At 36.9% G+C, this 14,483-nt stretch overlaps 1 protein-coding gene across 2 annotated transcripts in view; it reads right to left on the bottom strand.

The window, feature by feature from the left end:
- Nucleotides 1-514: 514 nt before the first annotated feature.
- LOC145693138 (uncharacterized) overlaps nt 515-14,483 on the bottom strand; it is a 73,080-nt gene continuing 59,111 nt past the window's right edge. For both annotated transcript variants that reach the window (XM_081768872.1, XM_081768873.1), the window contains exons 8-9: nt 10,895-10,964; nt 515-1,783 (exon numbers count right to left, since the gene is read on the bottom strand). In XM_081768872.1, the coding sequence (XP_081624998.1) occupies nt 1,435-1,783; nt 10,895-10,964 (419 nt within the window). In that variant the 3' untranslated portion in view covers nt 515-1,434. The remainder of the gene's footprint in view (nt 1,784-10,894; nt 10,965-14,483) is intronic.

Below are 14,483 nucleotides of genomic sequence, written 5' to 3' on the forward strand. Positions count from 1 at the left end.
ACAGGGCATTAAAAAAACCGATGGTTCGGTCATGGTGGGGGTGATGATCAGCAAGTCCTGCTATGGCTTCCACACTCTCCGGACCTAACCCCTGAGATTTCAATGTGTGACATTCTGTTGAAGATACAGGGTCTTTTACCAACAAACCTAACAGAACTGAGAGCTCGCATCAACAATGCTCTCCAACGCACTGATAGGGACATGCTGCACCGAGTGTGGGAAAAACTTGATCAGAGTGTCTACTAAAATTTCAAAATGAAATTTCGTGATTTTTTCGTGACCTTTTCTTTACCAAACCGAAAAATTTCCTAACATTTTCAAGAGCGAATTTGGGTGCGAATTAGGTCGAAATTAATCCATGCGATGTACTTTGTTTGCGATTTGGTAGCGTCTAAAACAGGCCATAGACATTTTTGATGGTGAATTTTGACGTTTTATAGAACAAAATTCTCCAATCTGTACTTACATTTGTACAGTTAAAAAAAATCGTGACCCAAGAGCTACATTTCGTGACTTTCATGACCGTTATCTGATTTCGTGACTTTTTCGTGACAGATAGACACCCTGTTGATATTTGCAGAATTTCTAGAGGGTACATATAGAGCACTTGCAATATGCCACTAAAAAACTTTTATATATATATCTTGATATGCTAAGAAACTCATTCACTCCCCTTTTGGAAACCCGAACGGTCAAGGTTGGTTTCAGCAAGATGAAGCGCCTCCTTCTTTTGCCATTTCAGTTCGAGAATATTTGAATGAAGTGTTTCCACGACGCTGGATTAGCCGCGGATCACCTTCATTGTCCGCTCCACTTGACTGGGCAGCTCGAAACCCGGACTTGACAACCTGTGAAAATTCGCTCTGGGTATTCATCAAGAATATTGTTGTAGCACAACGTTATGCTACGATTGATGAATTGAAAGAAGTTGCGAGACTTCTTTCAGAAGAGCTACTCCAGCAATACTGAAAAGAATGTCCCACAAAACGTGGCGACGTATTGTTTCGTGCTCGAAGTAACGATGGAACCCATACTGATGTCTTAAGACATTCAGACATTGACGCAACAGGTGTTCATTACATATAAAACTCAATCAATAGTGTGTACATCTGTAGTTATCACCTGGTCGGGAAAAATATAGCTGCTTTTTCACATTATAGATAAACTTGGAAATTTCTGAATTGTGACCTGGAAATGTCAGGAAACTTGTGCTTCCCAAATAAATGGTAACCCTGAAATACGGCACATAACATGTATTTATTTATTTATTTACGATTCTATAGCGCTAATGGGTGACTTCTTTGTCATTCGCCAAGCAGCTGAATATTTCTGACTTTCTAGAATAATTTATACAACCACCACATACATAAAAAAAATATACATTACGACTAGAATTATAAAGCCACTCAGATAGAATTCATTCGTAGAAACTTATCATTCTAAATATATTATTTCTTCATCATCATCATTCATTATTATTTCTTTCTCATCATCATCTATGATTATTTCTTCCTTACAAATACCCATGTCACTATCCTTAGATAAGTTTTTATTCCTTTTCCCATCAACACCCATGTCACTATCCTTATATAAGTTTTTATTCTTCCCATCAACACCCATATTACTATCCTTAGATAAGTTTTTATTCTTCTTCCCATCACCCATGTCACTATCCTTGGATAATTTTTTCTTCTTCTTTCCAATATTACCCATGTCACTATCCTCCGATAAGTTTTTATTCTTCGCTATATCATTGAAGTTCATGATGCATTTCTTTTTTATCCTGCATGAAGAAAAGAAAATATCTAAAATGTACTGATAATGAAACATTGACAAATGGAATACTAACAAAATTAATAATGATCTTGTATTATTATTATTATTATTATTATTATTATTATTATTATTATTATTATTATTATTATTAATAATAATAATAATAATAATAATAATAATAATAATAATAATAATAATAATAATAATAATAATAATAATAATAATAATAAATTACAGTCTTAATACAACTGAAAACTAAATCTACCTCGTAAAATCTATGAATTCCGCAATAAAGAAAACAATACACCTATTTCACAGTCATTGTTCGGAGAAAGGAACACTTTAAAACACTACCTCATTTCATTTCTGCTGATAGTTGAGATTCTTTAAAAAATGGTGCGTAGGAAACAGAAGTTCTTAAGACCCGTATCTATAAATATTCCCTCCTAACGGTAGAGAGACAGATAAGGAGCCTCTATGAAAAACTAGATATTAATAAAATAAACCCCATCTTCAACCTGACAATCATCTAGTGCAGTCACGTCAACTTGGGAACATGTCAGAACTGGCCCAGCATAATATGGGAAGCAATTAATGCACTTTTTTGCTAGTAATCTGTGATGAGAGACGGAAATTTAAAATACAGAAAACGAAGAATGTTTTGAGTTCATAGATTTTGTGAATATATTGCGAATGAAGACGAAAATAGGTATAGGCCAATATAGTGCAATTCTCGTTCTCTCCGGGCACACAAAACACCTTGGTGAGGAATTTAGGGGACTTTCATAAACACGGAACTTAATCTTCCTCTCTGTAACATGGTATGTACATTCCATGCCTTTCCTCTCCTAATCTTTTTGCTCTTGTCTTTCTTGTCCCCCTCCCCCTTCCGCGTTTTTACTCTCTCGTCCAATACTGTTTCCCAACGTTGTGTAACTCAATATTGTGTTCGATGCAGTTTAACCGCCTCAACGACTGTAGAGAAGATTAAGAACACCTGTTATAAATGTTTAAATGAGAGGGTAATATTTCGTTGGCATAAAACATATCTTGAAGGTTGCGAGTCAGCTGCGATAATCACATAATGTGGCCGGCTGTTGCGACGATTACAAAGATAAACATTAACACATTGGCGGCAATTGACATTTGTCAGTTGGAACCATTGAAATCTTGATCCACATGCCAAAAACATGTATCTATCGCATTCTATCTATCTGCTTATCCTGGCCTGGGTCTGTGTCAACAGCGCAGGCCATTACTTCGAGGAGCAGAATGTAACGCTCTGACAATAAAATAATACCGAGAATTTCTGTAATACCGAGAATTCTTTACCTAACCTAAAGAACTTCACATCCTGCTCTATCGTTAACTAATGAGTTAAACTACACGTCTAGATCGTTGTTGTGGCGCGTCGTGGCATTGATCGGAAATACAAGCGCCACTGACAAGTTGTTTTGAGATTGCTTTTGTACATATAATATTTTTTATGTTGATAACAAACTAGGGAAAACAGCGTGTTAATTTCCCTACTTTCCATTCCGTAGTGCCTCAGCCATCAAAGTCACCCTGACCACGTCTGGCACTAATGTCAAAATTGCCGTCCAATCATAATGATTTCCACCCACTTGACTACTGAAAGAGCTGCTGCTTTCCCCCAGGACACACTACGTCTGACTACTGCATTAGTTTCCGTTTTATCTTACTTATCGTTCAACAGCAGCAAATTTGTGTTCTTACTAGCGACCAACTCAAGTATCTGTCTCTCTCTGAACTTGAAAAATGATAAGCACACATAACAAACATTATTAAGAAGAAAAGAATACAACGCGTTAACTTGGTGTCCTGAATCCATAAGATTCATTTCGAAATAGCTGCTAAAGTTAAATTTCCCACATAAGATAGCAAGAATATGACTCGTAAAAGAGAGATGGACTGATTGTTTGTAGCAAGACTGTGAATTTTCTGCATTTTCCTTTTTTGGAAGTGCACTTATTTTTCATTTGATTTAATTTTTTTTTTCTGTTCTATGCGATTTTTATAGCGTGTCTTGATGTTTCAAAATACTATTTACGACTGAAAATTCTTCTTTATACTGAGTAACGTTCAACGAATTTTTATTCAAAATTTTAAGGTCAGCATTTAAAGCTGATTTTGTAGTTATTTTTATTTATTTATTTTTCGAAAAAAGAACGTTTCAAATACTTGTCTTTCCGTTGGGTATAACTAATTTTTTATTACTTAGGTGGACTGCCTGTAATATCTACTATGTTTCAAATCATTTCATAATTCCAAATAAGAAAGCTTGTTATATTTTGCAACCCCTCTTATGTTCTATTATTCTGAGGTGAAACTCTTCTTTTCTGCCAATAGATGCGTGAATAGTTATAGAAGTCTTGGTAAAATCCGGTGGCATGCAATGTAAGCTTTTATATCTTATGAAATTTCCATTGATATTTTTTGTAAGAATTATAGCTGCGTTAATACTATATTATTTGCATTTAAATATAAACTAATTATTTGTTGAGCAAAACTATATATTTTCGTTAAAATTCAACACGTGTTACAGTTTCGCCAACTAACTCTTTGGCTTCATCAGACACTATGTGATACAGGATAACTGTACAATCGTATATACATACAACAGCTAAGATATCTGTGCGAGTGTTGAATTGGACAAGCGATAGTGCTCGACTAAAACATGGTGTGTTATTCAAACTGCGAACAAGGCCGTCATGCTATTCATGTATGGTCGTGCAGATAGATGACAATGGGAGTAAAGCACGACTCTACCAGGAGCATTTTCCTAACATACACCAATCATATAGGATGCTCGCAGTAATTTATCGGTGAGTGTGTGAAACACGGACCGTACTACCTGCCCGTGTGGATATTGGTCCACCACATCGTGTACGAACATCTGTTATGGACGAATGTGTTAGAAGCTGTGGAAATGAACCAAATACGAATACCAGGAACTTAGCCGTGAAATGCACGTTAATCACATGACCTTGTGGCATGCGTTACATAAAAATGCCTTGTACCTATACACCTACAAAGGATACAAGGACTGACGGAAGATTTCCATCCATGTGAAGCATTCTGCAAGTGATTCATTCAACAGACCACTACCATCATTCTGTTTCAGGTATCAGTACTGATGACGCCACTTTTGGAAGGGATGGTATCGTCAACATGCATAACAAACACCCAAGTGGGCAGATGCACATTCACATGGTACGGTTGTCACTTATCAACATCAATTTAAACTGAATGTCTTCTTGTTCACCTCAATCATAGGTTGGTGGGCAACATGGAAATTTTAAAACTTTTCTCTCTCTTGGGAGAGCTGTTTTATACTTTGATAAGGCCTCTTCTTCGTAACTGCATCTAGATATTGCATTCTTGGTCTTCCTCTTCCTGGTTTTCCTTCTTCCTTTCTCTCTATCAGCACAGTGATCCAATCGGAGTGCCGAATAAGATGGCCAAGCATGCTGTTTCTTATTTTTCGTATTATCTTCATGATCTGTCGTCCTTCATTAGCTTCCTTTAGTACGTCTTCATTCCTTTTCCTTTCAGTCCATGATATGCGCAGCATTCTGCGCCAACACCACATTTCAAATGCTCCCAGCTTGGATATTTCAGTTTTTCTCAATGTCCACGTCTCTGATCCGTAAAGCGCCACGCTCCATACCAGTGTCTTAATAAATCGTTTACGAACATCCAGCAACACATTTCTTGATGTTAGTTGTCTTCTTTTCCTATAGAACGCTTGTTTAGCCTGCGCTATTTTGGAACTTACGTCTTTTTCACTTCTTCCGTCCGAGGATATTAGACTTCCTAAATAGGGGAACGTCTTAACCACCTCCATACGTCGTCCCCACCTAGCCATACGTTTGCCTCTTCCTGTCCTGCTCTTGTGCACTTTATCACTTTGGTTTTATTCTTATTTATCTTCATTTTGCATGTTTTTTCCAATTGGTCGTTCGAGTTTGAAAGTGCTCCTGCAAGTTCTCATCGTTCTCTGCTATCAATGCTATGTCATCAGTAAACCTTATTGTACTGAAAACCTGCCCGTTTACTTTTACGCCTTTCTCGTTTTTATCAAAGAATTCTTTCATAGCATCTTCTATATAGACGTTGAACAGGAGAGGTGAAAGTCCACATCCTTGCCTCACTCCTTTACTTATTCTTGCTTCCTTCTGATCTCTTCCTATAACAGCTGTCTGGTTTTCCTAGAAAACAACATGGAAAGAGAAACTGAATGTATGGTGTGGTATTGTCCATGATCATCTGATCGGCCCATACATGCTAGCCCGAAGAGTGAATGGAACACAATACCTGAACTTCTTGCAGAATACACTACCCGAACTATTGGAAAACATTCTCCTAGCGATTCGCCGGAACATGTGGTATATGCATGATGGGGTTCCCGCGCACTTCAGTGTGAATATCTGCCGGTGTTGAACAATACCTTCCCAAACGTTGATTCGGACATAGCGGTCTAGTGCATTTTTCTCCCCAGCCTTCGCACCTGAATCCATTAGATTTTATCTGTAGGAATGCATGGAAAATTTGGTATATGCTATTCCTGTCAACGATCTGGAACTGCGTATCCATAACGCCTGTACAACTGTTCGCCATGATCCAGGTATCTTCGAACGGCTTCGCCAATCCATGATCCGGTATTGCATGCATGCATTGCTATCCATGGCGGACACTTCGAACCCTCTTGTAGTGTGCCCGACGAACGTATGATTGAGTCTCTCTGCACGTCGATATCTATCGCCTCGACAGGGGATGAGGGATTCCTCTGGGCTCCCGCTGACTCCCAACTGGGGAACTAACGCGTCCCATTGGGTCTGGTAGTGTACATGGTACCTCAACACGGTAAAAAGTGAGGTAGTCCTTTGGGCGACCCTACCGGGGGAGAGCAGTGACCAAGGCCCTTCTCCCAAATGGCGACTTACACGTGCTGTTGGGTCCGGGAAGAGATACTGAGTATCTCAGCGTGTACGTGGTACCTCAACACGTAAAAGAGAGGTAGTCCCGTATTGCTTGGACGATCCTACCGGGAGGGGAGAGTCGGATTCCTGCCTGCAGGAGGACCAAACGGAAACGGAAAAGGTCCAATCCCAGATATCTGGGCAACGGTACTAATTCCGCGGAAGGGAGGTAACCCTGCAGGATATGGGCCGGCTTCAAACTCAAATGGTGACTTACACGTACCACTGGATCCGGGTGGCACCTCTACACACGGCGGTTGCCAGTTGAACGATAGAGGTAGGCAGGGCCGGGACACGAGCCCCCTCGGGCATTGCCTGGGGTTCCCGGATTGGGTTGGACTCTGCCGGGTTGTGGTCATACCGTGGGATTCGGTAGCATATGGGAACTAATCCCAGGAACCTGGGTAACGGTGAACATGTGCGGGAGGTGAGCTCGCCTTATAACGCTCGGGCACCATGCGTGCAGAGTACGGTAGGGCCTGACTCACTAGCAGGACCGCCTCCACTAGTAGGTCAACTGGTAGGCACTCAGGACTTCGGTCTGGCCGCGCAGTGGGCGTATCCCACTCCCTCAGAGAATGGGGGTTACATCGCTTTGGCGAGTCAGAATTAGGGGACAAATTCTGACGGTGCACTACGTGCACGAGGATCAATAACGTACATTGAGGAATTACGGACGGGGAGCGACACACTGTAACGGTACCCGTCCATTAAATAGACCGAACGATCGCGGGCATGCTCCCCATGCATGCGACTAAGCGTGGCATAGTAGACCACTAGCTCCTAATGTTCCCACGCTTTCGGACCTCGTTGACTCTGACAATATGCCAAATATGCTATATGTTCATAGGACCTTTTCAGCTTATCTCGGTGTCAGGAATCACCTCCCGACGTTTGTTACATTACTATCATCGCATATATATATATATATATATATATATATATATATATATATATATATATATATAACGAGCTTGTTTCCAAACTCCACCTAAGTCATTTTTTGTAATTTTACAGGAAAAGCGAAAAACGTGTATCGCTCTTGTTCTACATTTAATGAAAAATATTTGAACGATATCTTTTACGTACAGTGGTACATAACAAAATGCTAAATTTTAGGAGATGTCTGATTTTAAGTTTTGGCCTACTTGGTGGGAAAATGTTTCATTTCCGTCCAAAAAACATTTACGTCATATATTTTCTCTAGAAAACAATCAGCTACTGCTCAATGATTACATTCTACTATGATTATAACTTGTAAAACATATAAAATAATAATTTATATTTGATTATACTATGTGCTTATTTACACTAAGATAAACATGATTTATGTGTTTTTAATGAAATTTTATTTATTTTAGTTCTAAGATTTGTATTTTAAACTTTTATTTTTTTAGTGTACTTTTATATTGTATTATATTTTATTATTATTTTGGACATTGTATATTTGAAGAAAACAAATTACATAATAAGTAACCAATTACACAAAATTTACAAAATTTTGGAGCAACAATGCTCGTACTCAGTACAACAAAGAAGAAACATTATGATTTTGTTACCTATGAAGAATAAAACTTTTTTCCAGACATTCGTACAGTCTTTATAGGAAAGGCTCTTCAAAATTTTCGTATAGAAAGTTTATTGGCAATTACTGCGTTCTTCCTATTAAGTACCTCTTCATATAAAGCTTGGTCGTTGGCACTGAGCTCTATAAATTTAAAAAGTTTTTTTTTTTTTTTTTCCTTACATAATTTACACTGGAAACAGTAGTTGCATTTCTGAAGCTTGGGACTTTTGTAAGGCTCCTCTTTAAAACAGCTGGACCCTGCATTTAGTAAGAGTTGGATCCTGCATAAGTATTTCTGTGCCTAATAGATTTATATCATTTGCAGAACCTAAGTACACGCACTTGTGACGGTTTTATTGGCATCGCTGATTTCAACGCATCTTTGGAAAATCCCTTAAAGTCTTTGCACACCCAATGCTCCCTATACTTCATTCCCTGTCCGAATTTGTTCAAAATCCGATAGTAATCTCCTGGACTTTTCAGAATTTCATGCTTTGTATACTCCTTTTCAATTAACCCGAATACTCTATCTGCAGGCAGATAAGAATGTCCTCTAATTGGGAATATTACTTCAATCACATCAAATAAAGCACTTTGTTGGATATAAGATAATAAAAATATCATCATTGATCTATTTTTATTTTGCCCAGGGCACGAATCCGCAAATAATTTCAAAGTAGTGTAGTGCTTGGCCTGATATTTCTGCTCTAGTAGCGTTAAAATAAAAATGACAATGCAGACACCACCTCGTTGGATCTTTTTTTGGAAAGTCCTTTTCAGTCCAGGTATAAAAGGAAATACTGTTTCTGTCAAGTGTACCATCGTGAACCATAATTGCTAAGTTGTATAACCAGATCTGACGGGCGTAGTAAGTCTCACCCACATTAAGTTTAGGCAATGGTTTATTCTGCTGCATGTGAAAAGCTATTTTTAGAGTTGACGGGTCATCTGATTTCATTATTTGGTAAAACTTCTTAGCTCGCAGACAATGTAATCTGAATTCTGTTATTAGTTTTTGCTTCACGATTTCGCCTGTAGTTTTGCTCATTTCTGTGCTCTTCGTGTCACAAAAAGAACAAACATCTGTTTTGGGGGAACTAAATCCAATATTAAATTTACTCATGAAAATTCTGTAATATTTTGTGTATGAACACTTCATCCTAGAGTTACGTTGCTCCTTTTTCCACATATGGTACATTTTTCTAACGTTCAATGTAGACGGCAAATATGAACGCACACTTTTCTACCTCAAATAATGTGATTCTACAGTTCTAAATTTCTTAATATGCTCCACTACACTTTTTGTGATGAAAACATCAGTTTTCGTCATTCTTGAACAACTGCGGTTTTTTTCTCGTTCCACTCCTTGACGTGACTGCTCTTATTTCCTCAAACCCTTCAGTCTGTCAGCGGAGATGCCGGCTACTGACAGAAAAGATTTTACACAAACTGGAACTTGATCACCATTTTCTTTCTGAATAGTATACTCTATACAACTATTCGATTTCTAGGATTCTGCTTTCTTGGTCATTCTTGCTTTTTCTTTCTTTCTTTTCTTTTTCTTTTTTTGTTTTATACACCGCAATAAGAAGTTGTCCTGATGGTCAATCTTTAATTTATGAGCATATACTTGATTTGAATAGTACAAGATGTCACCATTTGTTACTCCATGATCATGCTGGCAACTTAGTTTAGGAAAGCGACGAACTTCTTTACTATTTCTGGCTACTTGCTATTCCTTCTTTACTCAGTTTCCGAAATCTCTTGATTCCTTCCTTCCCCTCCCTTCCTTCACAGGCTCCAGTAATCCAATTTTCATTTTGCAGTACAGGTGTATTGTTTTCAGCCAGTCCAAATAACAACGTAGTAGTCTCTTGTATACACGGTATATACTTTTCTTTAAATATCTTCTTACTGGTTGTTCACTCTTACAATAACTGACTGTTTATAAGCAAATTCTAAACAATAGATTAATTTTCGCTCCAAATCTAAAAATAAACACCAATCAGAGAAATGGTAACAATGAATATTAAACTTTTAGATAATAATACCGACGTGACTTAAGTGGAGTTTCGAATTAATATTTTAATGACTTAACTTAGGCGCATTTTGGAAAAAAAGATGTGATTTTTTTACATTTACTTTCAAGACGACTTACGTGAGTTTTGTTGAGAGGTTATATAGACAGGCATGTGTATCTACTCCTAATACACAAATAAAGCGCAAAAGCCGGAAATTGAAAAAAAGTGACTTAGGTGGTGTTTAAAAACAAGCTCCTCATAGATATATATATCTATATTGTTCTGTAGCTACTCACCATTTTTAATTTTAACACCTTGTAAGCAAATAGTGTGTCACCAATGTAATTCACAAAATACTATACTGTTACGATGCTACACATTATTTCTTTACAAATCGGTGAAAGCGTATAGTAGTTATTTGACTAGTCAAATTAGATCATCCACCAAAAAACACAAGAATACGTTTATGACTTCTTTCCTATAAACCAATGTGTTCATTGTATAACTCAAATGAAAATTAAATGTACCTGCAAGCCTTGCACCATTCATTTTGCCTCTGTATTCCAAACACAGCTCTACATTTCTTCACAAGTTGCACTGTAAAAAACAAATAAAAATAAATAAATAAATAAATAAAATAAATATGTATAAGGGTGGTTCATTTATCTTGATACGTCCTTGTAACTTTTGAACTAATGAACAAAACACGCTGAAATTTTGTACCACACAAATATCGGCAATGGTACGTAGTTTGACATACTCTGTGATATCGCAAGGTCAACAGTGTTACTAACCAAACATAAAGTTGTATTTTTTTTTCAAATGGCACTACATCAGGTTATTCAAACCTACATATAAAACCAGAACTTACAATACTACATTTGTTACGCAGTGTTGTAAACCAAGGATGCTACAGTGTCATAAACATCGACAAATAACCAAATTTCTTCACCAGCAATAAAGCAAGTGAGACGGACGGTGTAAGGCACATGTAATTCCTTCATCTGGAATATTACGGTCATCAGACGTATTTCGAACATATACACACAAACGTTATACGGAACTGAAAGTTTGACTTTTTCAAAAGACGGAGAAGTGTTTAGATACGTATCACATCCAATTATATACATGGTTTTCAATGCATATAAAAATCACAATGCCATTTATAGCAGTTTGATATCTCAAACCATTTAGGAGATATGAAAAAAATGATAAAATTTGACATATTGCTTAAAATGGCGTATTTGTCGAAACAATTTTGATCTACTTTGTTTCTGTAACATTACAATAATACTTTTTGGTAGGTATAATTACAACAAGTTCTTGGAATTACATACTTTTATACAGCGTTGCTAACTTTAATAATTTTTACCATATCTCCAGAACGGTTTGAGATATCAAATTGCTGTAAACGAGATTATAATCTTCACAATTATTGAAAACCACCAACACAATTGGATGAGATACCTACTAACCTGCTTTTAGAAACAAAAGCTTTTGAAAAAAAAAAGTCAAATTTTCAATCCTTTGTAACTTTGTTCGTGTTCACTCAAAATCCGTTACATCACGATCACAATACTAGACTACTTGGCTGTGCATTACCCTGCCTGTATCACTTGCGCTATTATTGCTGTGGAGGCCATCAAAACTTGGATGTTTGTGATATTGTAGCGTCGTCGGTTTGAAACACTGAATAATATGAGATGCACACCAAAAATACGTGCCGTTTTGTTTTAAAGTCCATATTTTTTGTCATTTCAGAAAAGCAACTGTGGCGTCGGAAACCCCCATCCTTCGTCTCTAAGCAGTGCACGTTTTGTTTACTAGGTGAAAGCAGTTGAGTTTTAGTGCTTGTACGAGTGAGATGTGTTTTTGATACAACGTGAGGACATGGAATTTTCAGTTGAAGAGGAACAGGTAACTGTAAAATTTCTCACCACAGCTGGACGTTGTGCAGCCGATTCATCGCCAATTAAAGGGTGTGTGTAGTGATGGTGTTTTTGCAGAAAACACTGTTAGGAAGTGGATGTGTGAGCTCAAAGCAGCGTGATCGAGTGTGAAAGATAAGCAGAGGTCTGAGCGTCCAAAAACAGCACCAACTGATGCTAACATTGCCCATGTGGAAAATTTCTTCATGAAAGATAGGTGTGTCACCATGCAGGAGATTTGTGGCACACTGGGCCTAAGGAAAGTTTATTCTCGCTGGGTTACAAGAATACTTAATGATATTCAAAAAGAAGCCATGATTCGATCAAGTGTTGCAAATTTGAGACGCTTCAGATGAGAAGGATGCAATGGAAAAACAAAAATTACGTCAGGTGGCACCCAATGACCAGGTGTTGTACGCTATCAGGGAGCGATGCTGTTCCACCATGTTCCGCAAGGTCATGCAATTAAGGGCGAATATTTTCGTACATTTTTGGGTATAACATTTTTCCTAAAATTGACTGAAAAACGACTGCAAATGGCAATTTCATCCTCCATATGGACAATGCACCACTACACCGTGCTAATGTTGTGACCTCATTTTTGGTTGACCACGCTATTGAACTTCTGCCACACACATCCTACCCACTAGATTTAGCCCCGAGTGACTTCTGGATGTTTTCAAACCTCAAGGATGCTCTTCGTGGACACCAATTTGCTAGTAGATCTTTGTCAGAAGTGATATTTTCCAGTATCTGAAACATACCATTAAAGATGTCTACGTTGCATGTTACACATAAAGGAAGGTGCGATGGCAACTGTGTATCAATAAAGACAGAGAGTTTGTTGAGAAATAGCCACAGTTTTAATTCCTTGTTTTTTCTTGGAAATCAGAATGAAACGGTACGTACTTTTGGTGTGCACCTCGTAAATGTAACATTATAAGTATTCGTTTAACACGTAGTAGTGAAATGTGTGATAACCTGATGTGACGTTTGAAAAACACTGTACGTTTAGATGGTAACACTGCTGAACTTTTAGTATCAAAGAGTACGTCAAATAATGTCTCTGTGTCGATATTTGCGCGGCATAAAATTTCAACGTTTTTGTCCATTAGTTTAAAAGTTACAAGGGCATATCAAGATAAATCCATCTTGTATATATAAACAGGACAAGCATTCCAACCAACACCATTCAATTACAGATTTTACATTTCAAACGAGCACAAGAGTTACACGAGTTATGAACAACAGCAACTGCGCTCACTGATATCCACTTAAAAAAAATTTTCGTATTTAGAAACAAAAATGAACTGGTATTTCTAAATGCTTTAAGTATAAAGAGAGAGCTAAGTATTTTCAAGTTTGATATGCAGTTGAGGAAATCCACGATAAAATCTTTCATATTCTGCAATAAAATGTTTTTTCAAACACGAAAAAAAAAAAAAAAATCGTAGTTTACACTCATTAGTATGCTTTTAGTAATTAGAAAAATAATGGACAAGAAGAAAAAGGAAAAAAATATTTCATTGGTTTAATAAACCCACCATTTAACTTTGTGATCATGCCACATTAAACTGACACAGTATTACCTCGATTTAATGAATTGTTTTGCGATTTTTTTTTTTCACTTAATAGGTTTTGGCTAATATAAATGCGCATCACAGAAAAAAAAGTTTCCACAAGATGTATGTGTAATACGAGATTTTAATATTTTAACACATTTTGTGCTTTTAAAACAATTGATCTCAATTATTTTGATTTGAACTTTTAAGGATTGCTCATTTAAAAAGACTGCAAAACTACCATATTTAAATAAGCATAAAAAAAGGATGATTTTACTTTATATATATATATGTACAATTTCAGTGTTTTTACCTTCTTAAGACTGAAAAACGCCGTACTTAAGCCCAGAGCGAAAATGATCAAACATATCAAAGTAAAAATTAACAAAAACCTGAAGAAAAAGAATTGCTACCATTCACATTTTTGATCTCGGAAGAATAATATACATTCCAGTATAAAGTTGATAGGTAAGGAAATATTGATACTAGTTTCTGTCGATCTTTATCGAAATACCCATTTATAAGTTGACTTATCGATTCTAGTAAATATATGGCGTCCCGTGATCTATGTGTTATCAATATTTTCTATTTTACCTATGATTTTTTTTTTTCATTAAATGCGGAAA

This window comes from Thermobia domestica, chromosome 8, assembly GCF_964235325.1.
Source record: "Thermobia domestica chromosome 8, izTheDome1.hap1.1, whole genome shotgun sequence".
Lineage (NCBI taxonomy): Eukaryota > Metazoa > Arthropoda > Insecta > Zygentoma > Lepismatidae > Thermobia > Thermobia domestica.